Source organism: Homalodisca vitripennis, chromosome 7, assembly GCF_021130785.1.
Source record: "Homalodisca vitripennis isolate AUS2020 chromosome 7, UT_GWSS_2.1, whole genome shotgun sequence".
Lineage (NCBI taxonomy): Eukaryota > Metazoa > Arthropoda > Insecta > Hemiptera > Cicadellidae > Homalodisca > Homalodisca vitripennis.
Window position 1 is genome coordinate 18,607,106 of NC_060213.1, and position 25,849 is coordinate 18,632,954.

Genomic DNA, 25,849 nt, shown 5'->3' on the forward strand with positions numbered 1-25,849 from the left:
TTTTTTGTAATAGTGTAAAATGGTGTATGCCGTTGGTGAATAAAATAAATAAATACATAACTGCGCAAATGTAAGGTAAAGAATTATTGCTCTGCATGACAAAAGTAGTTTCACTTTTAATATTCTAGAACGTTGTTATTTATCATTTTTACTCCTTAAACCTTACATTGACTCGTTCTGGAGGACGATACCATAGGTTAACATGAAACTCATATTCTGGCCATACATTTTATATTTATCACAATATTTGAATAATGTTTAACAGTAGCTAACGCAAATTACTGTGGGATTTTTATTTATTCAAAGAACATTGTAAATTTGTAACTCTTTATTGATATAATTCATTGTTCTTGTTCAGGAATGTCTGGGTCTATGATTAGTAAAGTTACGCGTACAGATCCTGCATTTGTCTCTTACGCAATGAAGTCGTTTGGACGAGCCAATCTGACGGAGGCGGAGTGGAAGAAAGCGGAAGATCATTATAAGGTGAGGTTTATGGAAAATTATATAATTTAACAGACAGCAATTGCAATTAATAAAGCTTTTATTTTTGGTCTTCTTAATGATATAAAATTGTATTTATTTCTTATACATATCTGTATGTTGACAAAATATATCAACTCAATCGATTTGATATTCTTAATTTGTATCAAAACTTCAGTTGAGAAACTAGTGTGTTGGTACTGGCTCTAATAAGTTGATGTCTTGGATTTGTAGTGTTATGCAACATTTTATAATTGTAAATTGTTTGCCTGTACTGAACATAACACTGTGTGTAACATAGTGAATAGTTTAAAATAGGACAGATTTGCGATGTAATATAATGGAAAAGGAAAAGAGAATGGAAGTAGTGAGAAGAGAAAAGTAGAAATAAAACTCTTGGTTTCCTTTTATCATCACTTTTATTAACAGTTCTTTGTCCCTTGTACACTGAAAAAATTCAGTTCCCATAATATTATATCTCTAAGATAAGATGAGTTCACAACAATCTCTTTCAATGTACCGTTGTCAGTGAATACTTTGATTTTGCAAGTTGAAATCCTTTTAGTGAAAATCAGTAAAAAACTGCCATATACAGCTTTAAAAATTGGTGTTTATTCGTCTTTTTTAATTTTGTTTTATAATTAAATAAAATTAAGAACATTTTCACTTTATACAATGTAATGCAGTAGTCAGGCCGTTGACATCAAGGACATTAACACATTATTTGTAGGTATTTTATAACAAAAGCAACAAACAGAAAAAAGACAACAGTTGTTGTTTCGGAAGACGATTTATACTGATACTCGTTGTCTGTCACAGATAAACCTGCTGTACCAGGACATGATGCGCAAGAAGGAGGAGTTGCAGCGGTTACAGGCAGCTGGGCGCAACAAGTACGAGTACGACTCTGACGAGGAGACAGAGGGCGGTACTTGGGAGCACAAGTTACGCAGCGCAGAGATGGAAGCTACGCAGTTGTGGGCTGACGAGCTCACCGAGCAAGCCAAGGGGAAGCATCACATCGGCGACTTTCTGCCCCCTGACGAACTCGCCAGGTTTATGGAGAAGGTAGGGATCGTCCCACAGAAGGTCAAACCAGTTGCGGTTTGTTGTACTTCCTATAATATCTTAACACTTTTTTTGTCAAGCCATTGTAACAGCTTTGAAACTTTCTTACCCCTTCTCTATAGATTTCTGCCATTACATTACAAAAAATCCTCTTAGTTAATCTTGGTTTGTAGTCTTGCAATCCTTTGTATTGCGTTGTTTGCTAATTGCTATATATCTTAACCCTTATGAAGTCACATTAAATTTTAAATTTGGTTTGACTTTACTGTTTTATCGTTCGTTTTTACAACTGTATGTGTCTTGAGTGGTATTTGAAATAAAATTGTATTCTTTGTGAAAGCCAAGCTATGTTTTGTGGTACTTTATTGAGCGTGTTGTTTATCCTGTCAAAGTTTTCTACATAAAAATGTTCAATTACCGTCTGAGAAATTCTTTTAAACAACTTTTAACTTGGATCCTTTCCCGAGACGTGATGCGATGTAAGGGAGTGCGTTGTTACAGTACGAAGCGTTGAAAGAAGGGCGTGAGCCAGACCTCTCGGACTACAAGGAGTTCAAACTGAAGGAGGACAACATCGGCTTCCAGATGCTGCAGAAGCTGGGCTGGACCGAGGGCCAGGGTCTGGGGCCGGACGGCAGCGGCATCATGGATCCTGTCAACAAGTCAGTCAGAGTTCTCTGTTCTACGGTTAAACATCTGATATTTTCAAAGGTCTACGATAGTTAACCCTTCGCACGCTACTAATAAATCCATTCACTTTTCTATAGCGCCAAGACAAGTAAAAAAATTTGTTTCTTTAAGTTCAAAGCTAAGTTTTATTGCAAGTAAATTATATAAGGTAAAAGCAAAAAAGTATAAAAAGGGCATTTTACTTAAAATTAACGTATTGATAAAAATTTAAAAAAAAAATCTATTTACAAAACTGTTTATTTAAAATAAATTTTAATTTCATTGTAAAATGTAATTAAATGAAAAGTTTACTTACATTTTACAATAAAACAAGATAAATATTTCAAACTAATCACACAATGACGAATAATAAACGAGATATGTCATCCTGACAATTGAGTGAGCAGCAGTAATACACACCATGGATATGTTTGGTTATGGCTCTGTATGAGACGGAGCACTGACGAGCAGGTGGTCGGAGTTAGACAGAGGGCGCTCTCCCCCTCCTGCCGCAGAGTGAAGGTCTTTTATAAATACCCTTGGCAACAGCGATAAGCACAGAGCGTGAACCAGGCATTTCAAAGGCCTTTTGTGAACTAAAAAACTCCAAGAGACATTATCTATAATATTGGATTTGACTGTATTTGGCGTTTTGGTCAAAGTCTACCATTCTAATATATCCGTCTACGGCGTGGGAAGGGTTAACTGGTGCCTTAGTGCCAAATATTGAAAATGTTATCACAAATTTTAAAACTCCTTCAATTGGATATTATCCAATGCTACCACTTGTTTAGAAGAATCTCCAAAAGATTCTCAATATGTGTAAGATCCCATTATTCCGTATGAAATTTGTTATAATATCATAATTAAGGTAGCTCATGAATTCATTCCTAAATCTGCAATTGTGGTTATGTGTTGTTAGAGCCACGATGCGTCCTGAGAACCAAGGCTTGGGCATCGAGAGACCAGAAGATGTGGAGGCAGACGATGATGAGTACGACGCCTACCGCAAACGTATGATGTTAGCCTACCGCTTCAGACCCAATCCCATGGTAGGTTCTATTTTTGTAAATACTTATCACTAATAAATAATATACAACAAATTGAGTCACCTTGGTATTGAAATGAAATGGAATATGACTTCAGTAAAGAAAGACCTCTCTGCCACTTAACTTTTGTTTTTACTGAACATACAAGAGATTTATCTTTAAAACTAGAAGTAGTTTTATGACATCCTACAACCACAAAAATTTATTATGCGTTGTATACACTGATGTTTGTTTTATAGTTAGAGAAAATAATGTTTGCGAAGTCTTGAAGGAGTTGGTATTAACTCTTTACACTTGTATTTAAATGGTAGTATTTGAACTTCTACCCTTTAAATGACTGTGATATATATGCAATAATTCTCAAACACTTACAGTGATTATTAGCTTTATAGCTCAAAACTTTTTTTATGATTTATTTATTCTTTTTTCGTAACAGTACCAAGTAATATATAATTTAAGTTACAGTTTTACCTTGTATAAAAGTATTTTATTTGTAATATAAAAGTACGATTAGTCTCAAGTAGGTCACTAATACCAACAGAATATGGTGGAATATGAACACCAAAACAAATCCAATAATACAGGTTAATACTGACAAAAAAACTAATCACTTGCAAGTAAGGACAGTATGTGATGTACACAAAATTGAATAAGTTGGGATTTGGTTTTACAAGAGAATAAACATTACACCATATAAGGATAGTGTGGCAGGTATTTTGTAAGGTATAGCTAGTCCTGTGCATCGATTTGTAGATAGAACCATCACTCTAAAATATATTTTTGCTTAGAGTTGTAATCTATTCAAATATTCTAGTAATTACCTAATTTTAGTGAATTTCAATTTAAATATTGAGTTTAGTTATTATTGACCTAGGTAACTCAATATCATATCCTCTCTGAGACTGTTATCTGCCGAAGTTAGGAAGCTGGCTGTGGTAAGGGTAATGTGTCAATTTCTGTGGTGTCACTGAAGTATTGACTGCCCACAGTTAATCATTTCACGTTTTTGACGTACTATTACGTTCACAGTGATTGTGTAAAATGTGTGCAACTAACGTAATATTACACATTGTTAAGTGTAATATTCCTGTTTTATTGTCTGTTGTAATATTGTGCAAGAGTATTCCTATGTGACCGTGTGTCGCCCAAGTAGTTTTGGTGTTTTCTATTAGCATCAGCACTTCCTGGGTCCTCTGTCATGAGTATTTTAGTCATACAGTGCAGTCAGCTACGTCACATTGCAAGTCACAAGTCCTGGAGTATTTTATGGTTTTATTTCTAGTGTTTACTGTACCACAAGAAACAAATAGGCGATTGCCTTCGTTTGTGTGATGATAGCACGGACAAGGCTATTTAAAATGACTTAGTGGGCACTATATTAAAAATTACAATGAATTAAAAAAAAAAAAACATTTTGCATTAACATGTGACCAAACTCTACAAACCTGTCTCTGTAAAAAACAACAAAATAGTCAGCAAAACAAAATAGTTTTAAAGGTGCAAAAAGAAAACCGTTACGGGCTTTAGTTGTGTCTGTCATCACATGCCAATAATATTTGTATTTAATATACATATAATAATTACATAATTATCAAACAATTGAAAAACTGCACGTATATATATAATAGTGATGTCATTTACTAATGCCATGCCCGTTGTTTCTTCTCCTACTTCCAAAGTTTGTTTCTGTATGAATATCATCCATGATGCAAAAAGGATAGGTACTAAGGTATCATGTTGTCGTTGTAATACTTATCTCTAAAGGTTAGTTTTGTGTTTGCTATTTTCATTTGTGCTGATCATTATCTGTAGTAGTACAAGTGATTAGATTGACATGTGTTTTGTTTGTTGCAGAATAACCCGAGGAGGCCCTACTATTGAGAGAGTTATATTCATTATCTATCACAATCCTGCAAGTGCTATAATTGTTTGTAAATACATTTTAGTTAATTGTTGTCACTGTGCTATTTATTTCTTACTACCTGTACACCCTGATACAAGCCCTGTATTCAATTAATGCACAAGGAGTGGAATTTCTTGTGTGTAAAACAAATTATATCTTTGTATCTGAATCTACAAGAAACTTGTAGGATACTTTCTAGAGATAAATATTATTTTTAACTTTCCAAAGACGCATTACTTTTGAGTCAGGAGGTCCCTCAATGTTTGATAAAATAAATCATGTTTTACAAAAAAAAATTGGCAAACTATATGAAGTTGGAAGTTTTTAGGATTTGGTAGTGCAGAATTTATTTTTTTTTTAATTGAGGCTTTAAAACTTTTACAAACAAAGCATATCCAGAAAGTAAGTGTACTGAGGGTATCGCAAGAGATTTTTATTTAGGCATATCTGCATTGCCATGTAGCCTGATTACACTCCCCCCCCCCCCGCAACAAGACTGTCCGAGGTCGGTACGTAGAGAACTATCAATAATGCATTTTGTGAAAAATGTCTAATCTCCCACAAAGTGCTAAATATGCAGTGTCATCCGTTACCCTCGTTTGGAAAGAAAAAACTCTGGTTGAGATTTACAATGAAGTAAAAACCACATATGATGATAAAGCTATGAATCGTACGAGTGTGTTCAAGTGGTGTTGCGAGTTTAAAAACAATCGTACATCTGTGTATGATGATCAGAGAGAGACGGAAGAACTTCAATTGTGACTAAAATTCTGGAAAAAAATTTGAAAATAACTCTGTAACGAACGCAGACTGTGGATGAACCTTCTGTGATATTTTCGCAATTCTCCAAATCTCTGATACACAAAACCATCACAGAAATCCTAGGATATCGGAAGTTGTCTGCGAGGTGGGTTCTAAAACACCTGACAGTCCAACACAAGTTGAATCGAATGGAAGCTGGGCAAGAATTTTGAGGCACTACAAAGTCCATGGACATAAATTTCTTTTCCCCATCATTTGGAATGATGCAGTTTTTACCTTATTATAAACCTCAACCGGAGTTTTTCCATATTAAACAGGATAATGGATGACACCACATATGGGATATTAGATTGAAATTTTTCACAAAACTTATTATCAAATCGACAGTTTTCAACGTACTGACCTCAAACCAGTCTCGTTGTGCAGGGGATGAATTAAGCTATATGGCAATGCAGGCAACATGTCAAGAATAAAAATCCCTCTGGCCATGAGTCTCAGTGCACTTAATTTCTGGATATGCCTCATGTTAATCCTAGGGCCACCTCAATTACGCAGGTTTCACTTGAGGAATGCCATCCATATATGCTGTGAACTACAAGCTTTTGAGGAACATTCAGGACAAATTTATTTTTCATATATTTATAATATTCTTGTTTTTTGTTGTCATAATTAAATGAAGGATGGCGACGTGTATGTTGTGTTATGTATGAATCTTACGTATTTTACATTTTAAAATAAAAAATAAAGCATTTTCAGTTCTGATCTAAACTGTATACTCTTATCTTAAAAATATTGTGTTTTTGTAATGTTACTTCCTTGTAGAGCTGCAAAAAAATTTACAGATTTTTAGAAAATAAAGTAATATTGAATTAAAACTAAACAATTAAATGATTTAAATGTATAAAAACATTAATTATATTAAACTAATCAAATATTTTGGAAAATACAAATATCTAGGACATAATTTTTTGATATATGGCACTGGAGGATTCGACATAATCGCTACAGTGAAAAACTAGTCCTTACAAGATAATATCAACTCTGATTGGTGGAGAGATTCGAGTTGTGAAAAACACTGCGGGAGAAGGAAAGTGTGTTGAGTCACTTGAGAAATAACTGTGCAGTGGGATGTATATCTGCCATTTCTATTCTACTGCACAACATCAGATAGTATTTATTAATTCTGTATCTAGATCCCACAGAAAAAAACTGTACCTAAAAAAATTAACATATTACAGTAAAGTTCAACAAGAATTTAATATTTAAAATTGCAGTAGGATATATGTATGTATCCTCTTGAGCCATATTGTGCAATCAAGTTCTTCAACCAAATGAAAATTTAATATTATAATTCTATCCTTCAAAATCTAATAGAAGTACTCAAAATTAGTCAAGTGAAAGTGATGGTGATTCTGCAAGGTCTTTGTGACTTAGTCATAGTCATAGTCATAGTCAAACTACTTTATTCTGTAATATGTACAAGGTACAAAGAATAGCGTCACTACAATGAAACTAAATACTAATATTAATTTTAAAATATAAGTAAAAAAAATACAATCGTAACATCTCAACAATTTATCTTCAATTCTTCTTTAAATGAATTAATTGGTTTTTGTATTGAAATATTCCTCAAAAGAATATAGAGACAAATTAGTTCAATAATCTTTGACTTCTTTTTTAAATTTTAACAGATTTGTTTCCATTATAAATTTTGTTGGTAAATTATGTAGATATCTAACACCTCTGTAATATGTTTTCTTTTTGTAAAATTCAAGATTGTGTTGATCGACATGTCTATTAAAACGGGTACTTCTGAAACAATTGGAAATTGAAGAGGTTGTAAGAAACCTTGTATACATAATACATTGGATATAATATAGATACAGATCCTGCTCCAAAAAATAAAAGGCCCATAAACTTTCCACTTAGACATGTCACAAAACATTCCAGGGTGACCCCCAAACCGGGAATTTTTCTGAGAACTGGGAAAAAATTACAAAAACAATTTTTCCATCACCAAGAACTTAAAACATCAAGACATAATTTGAGAGCTGCTTCTTCAATCAAGAATGTATTAATCTCGAGACATTGTATTATATGTGATGTGGATCGTGAAATTCTGAATGAAGATCAACGTGTTCGTGAGCTACATTTGAAGGTTGCCTCCACTAGTGTAGTGGAATATATCTTGGTTAGTTCTACTCCTGTGTCGCGGCAATCCCTCTTCCCCCCAAACAATCAATACATTGGACAATTTAAAATCGGCCGACCGTTCCGGAGTTCAGCACAAACGAGCGGTACGCATTAAAGGGTTTTTTTCTTTTTTTTTTTGTTCTCTTAGGACAAGAAGCTTATAAATTGCACTTAGTCCTGTAAGAACCTTTGCGCTGCTTCTGGAGTGATAGGCTATTCAGGATAGGTAAGGTTAGGGATTAGGGGCCGCCTCCTATCGAGATCCATGAGGAAGAATTAGGGCACTACATCTCAAAGTCATCCTGGAAGAAGGGAGGCCAGCTCTGAACCAGCCTCTCCAGTCAAAGTAGGCAGGGGGTGGCACACCCCTGTTGAGGTTAACAAGAACCTCTGAGTTAAGGGAACAAACCCCACCAACTCCAACAGTCATCTTCCACAGTAGACTAGACCTATGGAATTGTCCATGAACCCCAGAATCTCAACATTTGCGGTTAGTGATGTGCCGCTACTGGACATCCATAAGGTTGCCCAGATTGAAGTGGCACATCGGTTTTTGCTGTGCCTAGTGTGGGTTCAACTGGTAGGTATAAACCAGCCAGAAGTGATCCCTGCTGGGTAATTAAAGGGTAGTGACCGCGATACAAACGGATTTTTACGTATTTAATAAAATTCTTGTATATACACCAAGATGAAATATCAGAGAACAGGAGCCCTCAAATCTGATCAGCTTCTGTAAAAGCTTGGACTTTGAAGACACAAATTTAAGTAAGGGAGGCGCAAAGGTCCTTTTAGGACTAAACGCGGGGACAAACCGTCCTTTTCCCTCAGGACAAAAAAAGAAAGAAAAAGATTAAATATGATTGATTGCTCTGTTGCAAAGTCGACTAAGCTGCAAGCCATACATGGAAGGGAAAAAGTCACAGGTTACAAGGTTGGGAAATTAAACTTCTACTGCACTGGTCAACAAAAGGATTGTGCCTCAGGGATGTTGGCTTAGACCTTTGTTGTTTAATCTGTACATTCAGTTTTCCCTGTTAGGTGCATAATGGCAAACTCGATCTAAAGAGGCTACTTCTCTAACCAAAGTTGACCTTGAATCAATTTTGAAATGGTCTCAAACTAATCGCAGCCCAGTGTAGTGTCCTTAATCGGATTCCTTACAATGTTGTTCAGGCACTAGGGTGTGGGTATTGTGCTCTGTGGTGACAGGCCAGCTGACTGTGGCACAGTCAAGACTCAAGGTATCATGTTGGGCATTGCTGCTACGTCGCCTTTTTTTTGTTCTCTTAGGACAAGCAGCTAATAAATTGCACTTAGTTGTATAAGGACCATAGTGCTGCTTCCGGAGTGACAGGATATTCAGGATGGGTAAGGTTAGGGGTAGGGGCCGCCTCCTATCGATATCCATGAGGAAGAATTAGGGCACTAATCTCAAAGTCATGTTCCTCCGGAAGAAGGGGAGGCCAGCTCTGAACCAGCCTCTCCAGTCAAAGTAGGCAGGGGTGGCACACCCATATGTCTAAGTTAGCAAGAACCTTTAGGGAACCCCACCAACTCCAAACAGTCATCTCCCATAGTAGACTAGACCTATCGAATTACCCTTGCACCCCAGAATCTCAACATTTGTAGTTAGTGATGTGCTGCTCCTGAACATAAGGTTGCCCAGATTTAAGTGACACATCGGTTTTTGCTGTGCCCAGTGTGGGTTCAACTGGAAGTATAAACCAGACAGAAGTGATCCCTGCTTGGTTGCTACGCTGCTTACAGAAATAGTATATCCAAGCACACACAGAGAAGCCAGAACAGTGCCATTTGTTTTTTGTAATTTAACAGAAGCGTTTTGACTATGTGTCATTGCATCAGGGAGAAGTAGGGATGTCAACTATGGACAGTTTGCAAGCAGTAACTCATATTAACTTTGAGTTACGAAGCCTTAGCCAAAGGGAAACCTCAGTATCTTGCAAGAGGTTGACTAGAAGAGATCAGGTCTCCAAGCACAGTGTCTGTCATGATCAATCAGACAGAATCAGAAACTTATGTTGGGGAAGAAAGAAAGACGAGCTATCACCACTGCCAAACTTACAGCAAGTCTATACAACAAAACATTCCAGGGTGACCCCCAAACCGGAAAAAACTAAAAGAAAGTTTCTTCTGCGATAGTATGACCTCTCTGTGAAGGACAATCTTTAGTCAAAAGATTTAAACCCTAGATAAGTCCTAGATAGTGTGCAAGGTCTGTGTTAACACTAAAACTAACAGGGGCCAGTGCTATATGTTATATCTTCATAGAAATGTATAAATCCCATCTGGCTAGTTTTTTAGTGAACTTGAAAACTACCACATCAATACCAGGGCAATATGAATTAAAAGACATGTACGACATTATGGGTAGGTTAATGGATGTTTTAATCATTTAGTATGAGGATTGTGTAAACTGCATAATACACTAATAAAGATGTTTACGGATGTAAATAAAAAAAAAAAAACTGGGCCTAACACAGAATCTTGAAGTTTACCATGAGTTATTTGTAAATGTTGAGTTTAGTGACCACTGTTGGAGCCTTTAATGATAGGCAACAGATAGTTGCGGTAACCTCTCTCAGGATTGTAACCAGCAATTGTAGAAATCTACCTTTCAGAATTGAAGAGCGAGTTAGTGTCCGTGGTGCCCACTGTTGGAGCCTTGATGATAGGCAACAGATAGTTGCAGTAACCTCTCAGGATTGTAACCAGCAATTGTAGAAATCTACCTTTCAGATTGAAGAGCGAGTTAGTGTCCGTGGTGCCCACTGTTGGAAGCCTTGATGATAGTCCAAAGTCAAAGTCAAATCATTTATTGCCACAAAACAATACAAGGATTGCACAGGCAGAGGTCAAATTAAAGTAAAATTATCTAAATTACTAAATTTAACATTACATACAGAACCAAAACATAACATACTAAAACTAGTCTTTCTTCTCAAGTAAGTAATCCTGGACACTGTAATATTCCTTTTGAATTAAAAATTCTTTCAATTGGCTTTTGAATTTGTTGGGCTCCTTAACATTCTTTAAGATACTGTGGTAGAGAATTAAACAATGATATGCAGGAGGAATATGTTTTATTTCTGAAAAAAGTGGTGCTATGGCGAGGTAGGGTTATGTTATTGTTGTGACGGAGTTGGTATCTATGAGTATGTGTAATATGAGAAGTAAATAAACCAAAATTCTTGATTAGAAATGTCAGGCTGTTGAGGATGTATATTGATGGAAAAAGTGAGTATGCCTTTCTCTCGAAATAGCGATCTGCATGACTGATTTCCGGCCAAGTGGAAAAACTATCCGAAACAGCCTCTCTTCTGCAACCTGAAAACATACTGCGTCTTGGTGCTTTCATTAGCCCCAAATTGGTACTGCATAAGATAAATAAGGGTAAAAAACAACCATGATAAGCCAACAAGAGGATGTCAGCACTTTTGAAACAGGCAAGTCGAGACAATAAAAAAATACTGCTACTTAGCTTACCTGTAACTTTCTCAATATGGTTTGAGAAGTTCAGATTACGGTCAAAAACAACACCAAGATAATTAACAGTGGCTGACGGACTAAACTCGGTATCCCCTATGATAATATTCAAACATTCATTATCCAACTGGTTTCTGATTGCAAAATCAACTAGCTTGGTCTTTGCTGTATTAATACATAAAGAGTTTTCCTCCAGCCACTGAAATAATGAGCTCCCGTCTATGAAAATTTGATTCTCCAGCTGTGGTTTACTCTTACTGGAGACTACGAGGGATGTGTCATCAGCAAATAAGTACAAGTGAGAGTCCGAAATACACCCGGCTATGTCATTTACAAAGAGGAGAAAAAATACAGGACCAAGGACCAATCCCTGGGGCACCCCGGTTCTGACAATTAGTTCTTGAGAGAGTTTTTTTTTTAGCAGTCTGTCAGCATCCATATAGGGAATCTCAACCATCTGTTTTCGACCAGTCACATAAGAATGTATCCATTCAAACACATTGCCTCTCAGCCCAAGATACTCCAGTTTCCTCAAAAGCAAAGTATGATCCACCACATCGACCAGGATAGGCAACAGATAGTTGCAGTAACCTCTCAGGATTGTAACCAGCAATTGTAGAAACCCACCTTTCAGATTGAAGAGCGAGTTAGTGTCTGTGGTGCCCACTGTTGGAGCCTTGATGATAGGCAACAGATAGTTGTGGTAACCTCTCAGGATTGTAACCAGCAATTGTAGATACTCACCTTTCAGATTGAAGAGCGAGTTAGTGTCTGTGGTGCCCACTGTTGGAGCCTTGATGATAGGCAACAGATAGTTGTGGTAACCTCTCAGGATTGTAACCAGCAATTGTAGATACTCACCTTTCAGATTGAAGAGCGAGTTAGTGTCTGTGGTGCCCACTGTTGGAGCCTTGATGATAGGCAACAGATAGTTGCAGTAACCTCTCAGGATTGTAACCAGCAATTGTAGATACTCACCTTTCAGATTGAAGAGCGAGTTAGTGTCTGTGGTGCCCACTGTTGGAGCCTTGATGATAGGCAACAGATAGTTGCAGTAACCTCTCAGGATTGTAACCAGCAATTGTAGAAACTCACCTTTCAGATTGAAGAGCGAGTTAGTGTCCGTGGTGCCCACTGTTGGAGCCTTGATGATAGGCAACAGATAGTTGCAGTAACCTCTCAGGATTGTAACCAGCAATTGTAGATACTCACCTTTCAGATTGAAGAGCGAGTTAGTGTCCGTGGTGCCCACTGTTGGAGCCTTGATGATAGGCAACAGATAGTTGCGGTAACCTCTCAGGATTGTAGCCATGAACCGCAAAAACGCCTCCTGGATCTCCAATTCAAAGTTCAACTGGAAGATAAAACTCTATGTAAGTGCACTCGTATCATCTACAATTTTATGAGGAATAAGAGTTTGATTTAATATAATTATCAAATTAGAATTAGATTAGAGATAATAATTGGGTTAGAAAGTAAAAGTGACGAACTTATAATAGATTTCAGAATGAACTTATAATTAGATTAGAAGGTGAATCATCCGGGGTGGTGAATTTAATTTAATTGACCATCAATAATCTGATTAATTCAAAACTCAATTGATTCCCTCGTACCTCTTTCCTTTTCAGCTGAAAGTCATTGTCGATAGAGTGGTCTGTATTGTTGCTGGACTGCGTTGTGGCACTCTGTAGCAGCAGGCGCAGTTTCTGGTTCAGCCGGTCCAGGCAGTTCCGCAGCACCCGAGTTGGCTTCTTGGGCAGGAACGATGGATGAATGTTCAGCTTGGATTCACCTCTGCACAATACGATTCAGATTCAGAGTTGTTAAACTTGTGCTTTAATTGTATTTTAGAAGTTTTCTAACCAATCAATATACACTATTAATGATTTCAATTATAAATAAACTATAAATATTAAGAATTTAGTAATTATAACCAACCTAAAAAGGCTTGAAATAAAAGAACTCATTAAATTAACACAGTTCATTAAGAAAACTCAAATGAATGTGTGCAGGTTTCGTTGAACAAAACAATAGAAAACAAAGTCTACAAAAGTTCAAACTGTCCAGTTCTAACTACTCTGTATTTAATATACCATATTTTCTCATAGGACAGTTAATATATTCTCTCAACCTCTAAAATATTAAAAAACAGAATTGAATATATTAATTCAAACAAACTCTCCAATAACATAAAGTTTTTTATTTTTTATTTTTGTGAGGCCTTTCGTACTCAATGAGTACATCTTCGGACTCACACAACTGAATGAAAGTAATAATAACAATAGTAACATAAACAATTTTGTACTAAATAAAAACATATGTCATTAAAAATACAAAGAGGTAATATTCTATGACAGCACAGTATGTTATATGTATATATAAAAATAAAGTTTATATTTAGTTAAATCAAATAAAGTAACGGTGAATTTTGAAAAGGTCCAGGTTCGTTGTTTACCAGATTATTTTGGTTCTTTTTTATAAAAATTGTTTCATATGCATCAAGGAATTTTTTATTTTGTACTTCTTTTAATAATTTTGCATTTGAAAAAGAGTGTCCAGTTTGAAGTGCATGTTTTAACTTAACAGAATTGAAGTTTAAATAAGTTAAATAGCAAAATTATGACATTGGCATGTACATATATTTTCTATAACCTAATATATAAAAAGAAAATGAAGATGGATTTGAAACACAATGTACTTCATGAGTATGATACCAGATCAAAAGATAATCGAAGAACTCCTAATATAAGGATAGATAAATATTATAAAAGCCATAAATATCAGCAATTAAAACTATTATTAAGGTTCATCTTTTTGTTAGAGCTTTACCTTTAATACAATTTAAATCAAATATGTCAGAGTGGCTTAAGCTTGAGGAAGTTTACAGTGTTGGGAAGTATAGGAAAAGTGATATGCTGTAAATAAGGAGAATTAAGGATACTCCATAATTTATTATATTTATTTTAAATTTTAGTTCCCGTGTCTCTGTGTGTTCTTAATGTTTTATTTATTTGTGTAGATTTAAGTATTTATTATAACAGATATGACTGGAAACTATATATTTATACAATATCACTTGAATCAGGCTAAAATTTTTTTATTTTGACGAAGCATATTGTATGTAATCTTTGGAGTACTTAATGGCCAATAAAACTTCTGATTTCTAAGAAAATAATCAAACATAATTTGTTCTCAAAAAGAAACTGAAAAATCTCTGAGGGCACCTATTAACTTCAAACATTATGAAAAAGAACAACGTTTTGTTTGTATAAATATATCTTTATCAAACACTTCATTAGAAATAATAATGACAAGAAGAATATTAGAAGATTTAGAAATGATAAATATGAACATTCTGATTATCCAGAGCAATAGAGAGATTTGTATTGGAGCAAATCAGTATCCAAATTTTGACATCATAGTGAAATAAACTCACTTCACATCTCATTACACTATTAAAACAATCCTTGGTAGCAAGAAAATCTAATTAATAATAATAATTTATTTTTTTAAACAAGCATTACAACAGTTACATAACAATTACAACAGTACAAACTTAACCCTTCCCAAGCGGAATTTATTTTTCAATTTTGACTCATAACGCGTAATTAACTTTAAAATTTTTTTTACATTTTACCAACTCTAATTTATTTTTTAGTTAGTGGTGGCTCTTAGGAATAAAAAATAATACAGTATCACAAAATAAACAGACCCCTATATTTTTAACACATTTTCAAATTTTACAAAAAATCGTCAGGATTTGCCATTGCATAGAACAATATAGGCCTATAACGACACAACAAATAAACTATAACAAAATAAAAAGATAATATAATGCTAAATACAACAGGAACACGAACAGTAAATAAGGAAATATGGCCAAAACAGCATTAAACACTAAAATGTGATGTGCCGGGATATATCCGTTTACCGCGTAATGGTTCGCCGCACACTGAGACTAAATCACGCCACGAGGGACAAAGCCACGCCCTCCCACCACTGCGACGCGCCAATGAGGTTCAAACTGTAACATCTGCTTTTCGGAACAAGTATTCAACACTCCCTTGAACTCTAGTGGATTCCACGGCAACTACAGTTTATTAAATAACACAAAATAGACTTTAAAGGATATATCCGTTTACCGCGTTTCGGTCAAAATTAGGCCTGACGGATATATCCGTTTGCCGCGTGGGAAGGGTTAACTTAATCTAAATGCCAAGTCCTACCAATGCAGCCGAGTAAACTAATGTAACAATGACAAAAACACATAAAAAAAGCTTGAAGAGAAAATAAAGGTGAACTTCCAAGGCCAAGCTTGTGTGGAGACGCAATTTCAATTAAAAAAATTGAAATAGACTTAAACAGTAACAGACTTATCAAACAATGTTATTATGAAAACAAAAGAAAAACTTCCAAACATTAAATAGGTATATTGAAATTTATATTGCATTATTCATTATTTCGTTTGTCATTAACAAAGAGCCACTAGGCCTACATACAAAGTGTCATGAAACAATGACTACAATCATAGTTTTAAAAAAACAAATACAAGTAAGGTTTAAAGATTTAATGCCATGTTTGTTTACTAACTAATCATTCAAGAAATCTTCTACACTGCCCCCTTAGAAAATAAGAAACTTCTAATTAGTTTACAAAATATAAACATTTTTACAGAATCTGATTTTCAAAGGAATTTTATTGAATAGATAGGGTGCTAAGTAATCATAATACTTTTTAAAAGCAGTACGTATTGGTCTAGGTACATTAACGTGTTCGGCATTTCTTAGTTTGGATTTATATTCATCACTGTAATTGCAGCCCTGACTTCTTAAGAAAAAATACTTTTAATACCTTGTAGATGTACAATTGGCAATTAAAAAACCCCCATAAAACAGATTATCAAATATAGTTTATTGAACATTAATTTCTACTTTTATATATTTAGTACTTATTTTTTAAAAGAATTTCTAATTCTAGACTTGTCCTCTTTGTTGATTGGTCCGTACACAACTAAGTATGCACATTTCTTAAAATGTAACCTACTCATTTCCTTCCTACTTTATATTTGTCTCTCGGAGTGGTTACTGCAAACGTGAGTCTGTACTGGCCTGTATGTACTCACAGAGTGATGATGTTGGTGTCAAGGTCCACACAGATGACATCGCGCGGCGGCTCGGACAGGTCAAAGAACCGAGAGTCTACACCGATGAGGAACGGTAGAGGAGCATGTAGCAGCTCCACGAGCGATATCGGACATAATGGAATGTATGGGCACTGCCACTTGAACGGGAAAATTATCTGCAAAACAAAAACAAAATAGCTTATTACAATACTTGCAAGCCGTATCACAGACTTCAATAACTGTTTTAAAACCACAATAGTAAAATCGTTATCAAAAGATTGCAATCCCTCACAGTTAGAAGATGGGAACTAGCATACCAATGGATAACAAAATCAAGAAATCCTCCAAACCTAAACCTCTTCCTCCACTTCCTTCAGCAAGCAAACAGTTTCCATAGATATACAGTATAATGTAGTACCGTACTCAATACATTATCAACAGTTATACAGTGATAACAGCGACTAGAAAAAAGTTAATTGGCAAACCTGTTCCCTACTGGATGACAAAAATTGCAGTGCAATAAATAATTTGTAATTACGAGTAAAATATGGTCTTTCAAATCACAGGACCCTAGAAGGTCCATATATTTACTAAATGTATATACAACAATTGTATATATTTTTGTATACATATTGAGTAAATAAATGAAGTATAATAATTACATGTGACTTAAAAATATTACACTATTATTAACTAAGTTATTTAAGCTACTCTGTTGAAGAATTGTTATGTTAAGGCAATGTTAGCATTGGTTTTGTAAAATTATTTTAATTTAGATTTTATATTTCACTAGTTAAGTATTGTCATTCTTTTCTTTCAGGTTTACGTTATTTTATGAATTAGTATATTTTAGCTTAAGGAAATGCTTTAAAATTGATTTTACAAGTCGTAATTTTACTAAGTTAAGCATTAAAATAATCTAAACCATGTTACAATACAATAGTTTATTTTAATTAATTGATTGGTTAAACTTACCATGGAAGCTGCTTCAGCGACTGCGGTCAGCACGTCCGGCCTCAAGGAATGGACCAGCAGCTTCTGCTCTGTCAGCACACACAGCAGCAGCATCAGGCAGTTATCTGAGCCCAGGTTCATCAGCAACTGGCGGAAACCCGCCCCACTGATCAACACACAGCACATTGAACAATGCGTATTCCAACAATTGTCTGAGTCTGAGTCATATAGTAAACAGAATTCGTGGAGAGACCAACATTTGAAACTGTCTTAGAGAGTTTCTGATGGAAAAGATTAATCATAATTCATCACAGAAAAGTTCCAATATTACATGCCTTAACATAATATATCACTTCCTGTTCAAATCTCAAAAACAAATAGCAACAAATTTTGTACAAAAACAAAATGATTTAATAAATATTGCCAAAATCACACACACATATCACATATATCACATTCCTAGCATGTCACATTCTATTTCTTATAACAATTATTCCCCTTCCTATCTGTCTGAACGATTTTCTTTCATTTCTGAAACAAGCAATTGGAATACTCTATGTGGAGGGAGCCTCTCTGTTATCTATTCCTGTTCATAGATCCTCTATTTACAGTAAATCATTCACAGTCTCTGCTTGTCGACTCTGGAATAATCTCCCGGATCATATCAGAGGTATTCGTAGTCGGGAACGGTTTCGGGGGGTGCTTAGGGACCATCTGTTTTGGGCCTCGTCGGGTTGACGATATCATGGCATAGGGTATGGGATGATGGCTTTGTATGAATGGTGATGGGTGAATGTCTGTTAAATTCCTTTAACACTTAGAGTGCTAATCCCGTAATTTTACGGAACGGCGAAACTTCCGAAGAATGCTAATCCCGTAGTTTTACGTGGTTGTCATTTCAATTGGCATTATATTACATTGTCCGTATTTAAACGGGTTTTGCCTACTCTACAATGTTATTTGGGTTTTTAGTAACACAATTCACCGCTAGAAAGCGTCAGATGTATTGTATGAGCTTAATGACAAAGCAACTTCGGCCGCGTTGTTTACGTGCCGCTGACGTGACGTTCGTTGCAACCGGCAGTCGATGTCGCAATCATGGCTTCTCGCAGCTTGAACGACGTTGCGATCAGTGATGTATTAGATGAAGATAGTTTTATTGGTGTAGATAGTATTTTTGACGATTCTGACATTGATCCTGATTTAATGGAAGAATATTAGACACATACTTCAGGTAAGAATAAGTAAGTCTATTTATCATATAAACATCAGTCTAAAAGTTTGGTTATGTTATTGTTTTCGTGAATCAAACTATAATTTGTATTATAATAAATTAACTTTATTCAACTAATATTTTATTCTTATGAATAAAATGAAAATATATTCATATTTTACATAGTATATTATTATGTTACAGATGCTGAAAACAGTGCTGACAGCGAAAGTGATGCCGACGCATCAATATGACGGCATAGTTTTTTGTCAAAAAACTACAAAACATAAAAACATGATTTGTATTATTCAAAGGACAGTTCATATTTGTAAATGGGTCATTGTAAATAATTGTATACATGCTTAGTTTAGTAAGTTAGATAAAAAAAACTGTCTCAAAAAATAATTTTTTTTCCAAAAATATATGTTTTAAAAAAACATTTTTTATGTGTAGTTTTTTAAAAAACCACTAACAATCTCACGTTAAAAGAAAGACGAAAGTAAGCTGAATTAAGGCATGTAAGTATTTTTTTCATACCTTAAATACTTTTTTTTAAATAAATTTTTGAAAACCACCAAAAACACCCAGCATTCTACAGAGATACATGTCATTTAGGGCCAGCACTCAAAGTGTTAAATTTTTATTCTATTTATTTATTTTTAGTTTCATAGAGAACCTTTATTTCATTTTATTACTTTATTACTTTATTTTTTTTATTTGATTGTTTAGAGATTATAATTTTTTAATGTAAAATAGTAATGTAAACTGTATTGTGGCTCTAGTTTTTTATGTAATAATTTAACACATGAGATATTTTTATGTATACTATATGCATTTATTTATTTAGACAAGTACTAAACTAAAATAAATCTAGAATAACATTCAGCTTGTTTATTGAAGGCTTCGCACAGCTTGGGATTGTACACTAATATTCGCAGACAAACTCGAAATAATTTATTTTTAAACAAATCATCGTTGTTACCATATTCTCCATCACTGCAACTTTCTAATAACAATCTGTCAAGTTCTGAAGAACAGTTATTTCCATTGTATTACCGACCGGCATTTACTACGAACTGAAAATGAAAATCATATTAGTAACAGCTGATACCATTCCAGCTGATATTATTTGTAGGCTAATACTGCGAAAACAATACAATACCAAACTTAACTGAGAGCATCCGAACGCAATCCTAGTTGAACAAACAAGAAATAATCTGTAATTGCTAAACGGAGAACAGAGGACTCGTAGCTCACGTCTCTCTGTGTTTGGTCCAATGCCGTTATCAGACGTGTAGCGCGTGTCTTTCGCTTACAATGGGTTAAATCTTTGAGTGAATGGTTGAAGAAACAAGTGTTTTACAAAGTTGAAAGCATAAAAACAGATTATATTTTTATATTGCAGTATTTTCTAATGCTATTTGCTTTTTAATCAATTTATTTTTTAATTTAGTATCATATTTCATATCAGTTATTTTGTTACATGTATTATCATAAATTTTATTTAAACTGTTAAATACAAAATTATTAATATTTAATCCTGGTAATAATGCAAGATATATTGCAGCATTGTATGTCTCACAATTATTAATAAGAACCTTTAAACAAAATTAAGTAGTTTTGTAAATAACAAACATTACATAACAAACTTATAATGCATTTCCTCAAATTTAAATCACTTAAATTGTTTTCTATTAAACAATGTTTTATTCATTTTTATTTTATTATATAAAGTGTTATGGATATTGGTCTAGTTCTGTGACAAATGCACTTGATTCAAGCAGTTTTACTTGAAGCGTCTCGACATCTCAGGATGTAAACTCACCCTCTCTCTACCACAATGCAGCTGGAATACAAACACACCAAAATCGAAAAGTTACTTGTTTTTATAATTTGAAATAAATAAAACAACTGTCTAATATGTCTGCAGTTTTTCCTTGATGTAGTCCAATTCAATTTTTTTTTTAAACTCTTCTTGGATCGGATACAGCAGCTGCCAAGAATGGTGGCGTGGACACGGGTGTAAGCGGGCAGAATGAATTACTGAGTGAATGGGTTTGAAAATGTGTTTCTTTGTAATGTAATATATATTATTATGCAGAGTAATTTTAGTTTTTATTTTTATTTTTAAATAATTTAAAAATATTATAAACGGATTTAACTTGATACAGTTTTCCAATGGAGCTATCTAATTGTTTAGTAGTTGGATTGTGTTCACGTTAAATGTAAGAAAGGGCCAATGTGGCCCTAATGTCACCTCTGTACTCGTGTACTAATAAAGAAATCATGACTATACAGTTGGTTTCTTTTTCTAGACAAACATCTAGCGGAGAATTTTACAACACGATCACCGACAGTTACTGTAATTAGATGTAACACAATAGGCCTACAACAAGGACGTGATAAATTCTAATATCTTATTTCACTTCCAAACATTACAGACACATCCTAACGTTGGTAAATGATTAAGAGCACACTGATAATGCTGGGTACCTTCTTGGCAGTGGTAAGTCCTCCGGTTGTGTAAAGATGATACGATCATCAGGAGACAGCTGCAGAAGTATCCTCGGTCTTTGGACGGACGGGAACGGCACTTCCTCCAACAGGTGACTGATATACCTACAACCCATGTTAACCAATCTAAGCAAGAGTTGGCACAAGAAATAACAACATCAATCAATTTACAAATTACTTAAAATCGTGAACTAAATTAATTGTGCAATAATACCTCTACAAAAGTTGAAATATTTGTGCATAGATATACGTACAATGCACAAATACAGAGGAAACATGAACTGAAAAATAAATATTATTTAGAAAACTATGATGAGTTTATTTGGCTAAGTAACATCTGTGAATAGACACAGCTGACCGAAACCAGAATCGAGTGAAAAGAGCTGTGGTATCGAGAACTGTTGATACTTCGATACAAGTTAAGTATCAAGGTATTGAGTATCGGAACCAACCTAAACTCTTATAAACAAGGACTAAGTAACAATTACAAGATACAGTTTGATGAGCATCAGGGAATGAATGAAACAATTTCAAAATGTTACAGACTTTAAAGTTGTATGGATTAACCCTGAAAGTGCCGTGTTTATGTTCCTGTTGTGGCACAATATTTTAGGTCTACTGGCAGTTTAAAAAAAAAATAATTATTAGCTTAACCAATGGTCTAAATGTAACACTACATAATTTTCTTTGGAATGAATTGTAGTAAGAAGAGCTAAACTAAAAAAGTTTTCCAATTTTATTTGCAAATTGATTTTTTCATAAAATAAATTAAAATCGAAATAACACATTATTAATGAATTTATAAAACCCAGCTGTATTTATAAAATGGTTGTATCAGCTCACTGCCTATAGACTTGACAGGGAGTGATTTAGAACAATCGTAGAGGAAGCAAACTAAAATAAAACACAAAACTGGTCTTGATGTGTAAATTAGTGCTCCTTTCCAGTCATATGAATTTAAATGAGATTGGAGAATATTTACTGTTTCATAGATCAACAAACACAATGTGTGTCATACATTTGCACCATATATGGGGCGTATCCAATTAATTATGAGATGGTTTTTCGAACTTCAGGAGGAGAACAATATGAAGACACTTAATCAGATGGACAGTGCCATGCCATTTACATACTGGAGTAATTTATACTCAAGAGACAAACTATACTTAAACTGAAATAAACGAAAAGAAGAAGAAACATAAAAAGAGAAAGGAAGAGCAATAAACTCTGCTATAAAACCAATTACAAAGCCACAGTACAATAAAATACTTGCATTCTTTTACAACATCAAATTTTGACATCAATGAATGCACTGTGTTGAATTATGGATGGAAACATCTGGTTATCAAAAATTAACTTGCCTTTAATTTGGAGAACAAAATGTATAGCTGCACAAGTCAATTTAACCGTTTGATAGGGATGGAGTGAGAACCATCACAGGAAGTGCAGTACATGAAGAGTATAAACCTCTCAATCTCAAAGGTATTGAAATTTAGCAATGGAATCTTAAGAAACTTCAGTACAATTTTACCTCTCGATAGGGACGGAGTGAGAACCCTCGCAGGACATGTTGTAGATGAAGAGGAGAAACTTCTCAAAGGTATCGAAATTTAGCAATGGAATCTTAAGAAACTTCAGTACAATTTTACCTCTCGATAGGGACGGAGTGAGTACCCTCGCAGGACATGTTGTAGATGAAGAGCAGAAACTTCTCAAAGGTATCGAAATTTAGCAATGGAATCTTAAGAAACTTCAGTACAATTTTACCTCTCGATAGGGACGGAGTGAGAACCCTCGCAGGACATGTTGTAGATGAAGAGCAGAAACTTCTCAAAGGTATCGAAATTTAGCAATGGAATCTTAAGAAACTTCAGTACAATTTTACCTCTCGATAGGGACGGAGTGAGAACCCTCGCAGGACATGTTGTAGATGAAGAGCAGAAACTTCTCAAAGGTATCGAAATTTAGCAATGGAATCTTAAGAAACTTCAGTACAATTTTACCTCTCGATAGGGACGGAGTGAGAACCCTCGCAGGACATGTTGTAGATGAAGAGGAGAAACTTCTCAAAGGTGTCGAAGAAAGGCCAGCGGGAAAGCAGACAGATGCACTTATTGGTGTTGTAGGTGAAGGCTGCCACGTCTCCTTGACCACCCGGGTCTAGTTTCTTGAGCTGCTCTGAAGTCAGTTTGTCTGGCGGTACACGCTCATAGAATGTTACTGCTGATCCATAAACCTACACACACAGAAAAATGTCAGCACTATAATTTATCAAAAATTTGTGTAAACACCAAATAGGTACAGGGTGTTCATGGTGCAATACTCGTACATTCTAAGTTTCCCTTTATGACAATTTTTCATTGTATGCTGTTAAATCAGATTCAATAATGTTATTCTAAAATAAAGGAAAACTTCACAGCTACCTGTCATTTCAATCTGTGCTGCACTAAAAAGAAAACGTAAAAAAATTGTAAAAGGCTTATTGTAAATTTGATGTAGTTGGGTTATTGTCCCTTACCATAAGAAATGTGGAAACACAAAGTAGATAAATATGTAGAATCAGTATTTAATGAATACAATTATTATAAACTTATAAATATGTATATTGTTGTTAAAAACAGTCATAACATACAAATCTGTTGTGATCTGTTAGTCTGTACAGATTTAGAACACTTACTGAAAATTCTATTAAGCTTTTTCTAAAATTATATTTAGGCGTTATATTCTAATGATGAAGACCTAAGATAAAGATGATATAGACAATGACCTAGACTTGCATTTAAGAATTCCATGACAATCTCCATGGGCAGTCCCCCATTATGAGCCTATGATGGTTATTGCATAAAAAAAGTAGTTGAGATAATACCATATAACTTTGTGCAAAATTTGTAAATTTTATCTGCTTGAGTTTCAAAAATATTAAGGCGTTTCAACACATTTTACATATCCCATATAGACTGTGTTTAAATTTACAGTATGTGGTCTTTCTTGCCAAGAATTATTCCACGCAAATAAATAAGTCACACTGCAATGCGTTTATGGTTTGTTGAATCGGTACTTTGGCATTATCTGGAGGCCACTATTTATGGAACAGTTTTTATTACCAGAGACTTAAAAACTACATTATAAGAAAGAACAGACTTTATTCGACTAAATGTGAAAATTACATGTCATTTTGACGATTGTTTCTTATTTTCTGCTTCCCAAAAGGAAGCGATGTCAGAGAGAAGGAGGTAACTCTGTGCCTATCTACGTCTTAATACACAATATAAGGTTTAGATTAGGTTATCATAATCACAGATCGTCCAAATTTTCCGACATCAGATCACGTTGGACGAACTGGCACATGATCGAAGTCAGGAAAGTACCGACGGAAATGCCCCTGGCCATCAGTGCGAGCTTCGATGGTGCCAACCCACACATCTGGCGAACAAAAAAAAAACCCTCGAGATAGTACCTACATTCAAGCTCAGATCACGTGAGCACTTGTAAATGTCGACTAACTTTTTATATTTATAATACGTACGTTACTATGTAATAGACAAATAAATAGTAGATAGGGACCGAATGACCTCCTCTCACAAGCATAGGCTTCCTTTCAGGAGGCAGCAAACAAGAACTGATCGTCATAATGACATGTAATTTTTACAGTAAGGCTGTTTTTCTAATAATGTATTTTTTTAGATCCACAGTAATAAAAACTATTAAAAAATAGAGGTCTCCAGAAAATACCACAGTACCGTTGAACTTTACAAAAAATGCCATGTTGCAGAATGTCCTTTTCAGCTCATTTCACTTTTTTCTACGTACGTCTAGGTTGACATCTGTCCCAACCACTTTAAAAACTGTTCTTATCAAATAATTAAAGTACAAAGTGAGAGAGTACCTTCTGAGCTGCATCGGATACGGTGAGGACAAAGGTGGAGAAGACAGGATCAGGCTGGCTTGCGGAGACAGGCCATAGTTCCAGCGTAGCTCCCATCGGTAGACAGAACAGAGGCACAGACATGGGCAGTGGGAAACTGTCTTGGTCCTGGTGTGGGTAGCGGGACAGGATACCTGTCAGGCACGAGTTCAGTTGGTAAACATGATTTGATAGGAGTGGTGCTGAGCAGTGACACAATCTAATAGTGAGTCTTGTTGTTGAACAAAAAATGGCTTTTTGGTCGTTCTAATTGGCACGACAGTGTACCTTTAAACTATTTGATTGGGAAATAAAAATAAACAGCATAAAATGTGTGTTTACTAAATTATAATGAATGCATTCTTTTTAAAATAAAATACTATGTTAAGCCTAAAAATTAAAAAAAAGGTACAGGATTGTCTACATTATATACCAAAATAACACAGTTTTAAATACGTAAAATAAATATGGTCAGCTGATCGGCCGGGCAAGTGATTTTACGATCATGTTC

The 25,849-nt window shown here is 34.8% G+C and overlaps 2 protein-coding genes across 3 annotated transcripts in view; one reads left to right on the forward strand and one right to left on the reverse strand.

Moving 5' to 3' along the window:
* Positions 1-5,224, forward strand: part of LOC124366946 (bromodomain-containing protein 4) — a 33,947-nt gene extending 28,723 nt beyond the window's left edge. For both annotated transcript variants that reach the window (XM_046823564.1, XM_046823565.1), the window contains exons 8-12: positions 359-486; positions 1,303-1,551; positions 2,053-2,213; positions 3,143-3,272; positions 5,124-5,224. In XM_046823564.1, coding sequence (XP_046679520.1) covers positions 359-486; positions 1,303-1,551; positions 2,053-2,213; positions 3,143-3,272; positions 5,124-5,150 — 695 coding nt within the window. In that variant the 3' untranslated portion in view covers positions 5,151-5,224. The remainder of the gene's footprint in view (positions 1-358; positions 487-1,302; positions 1,552-2,052; positions 2,214-3,142; positions 3,273-5,123) is intronic.
* Positions 5,225-10,755: 5,531 nt separating this feature from the next.
* LOC124366630 (DENN domain-containing protein Crag) overlaps positions 10,756-25,849 on the reverse strand; it is a 50,400-nt gene continuing 35,306 nt past the window's right edge. Inside the window, exons 5-12 of the mRNA XM_046823227.1 lie at positions 25,321-25,493; positions 23,438-23,670; positions 21,414-21,539; positions 17,729-17,873; positions 16,754-16,929; positions 13,245-13,425; positions 11,890-12,985; positions 10,756-10,916 (exon numbers count right to left, since the gene is read on the reverse strand). Of these exons, the coding sequence (XP_046679183.1) occupies positions 10,756-10,916; positions 11,890-12,985; positions 13,245-13,425; positions 16,754-16,929; positions 17,729-17,873; positions 21,414-21,539; positions 23,438-23,670; positions 25,321-25,493 (2,291 nt within the window). The remainder of the gene's footprint in view (positions 10,917-11,889; positions 12,986-13,244; positions 13,426-16,753; positions 16,930-17,728; positions 17,874-21,413; positions 21,540-23,437; positions 23,671-25,320; positions 25,494-25,849) is intronic.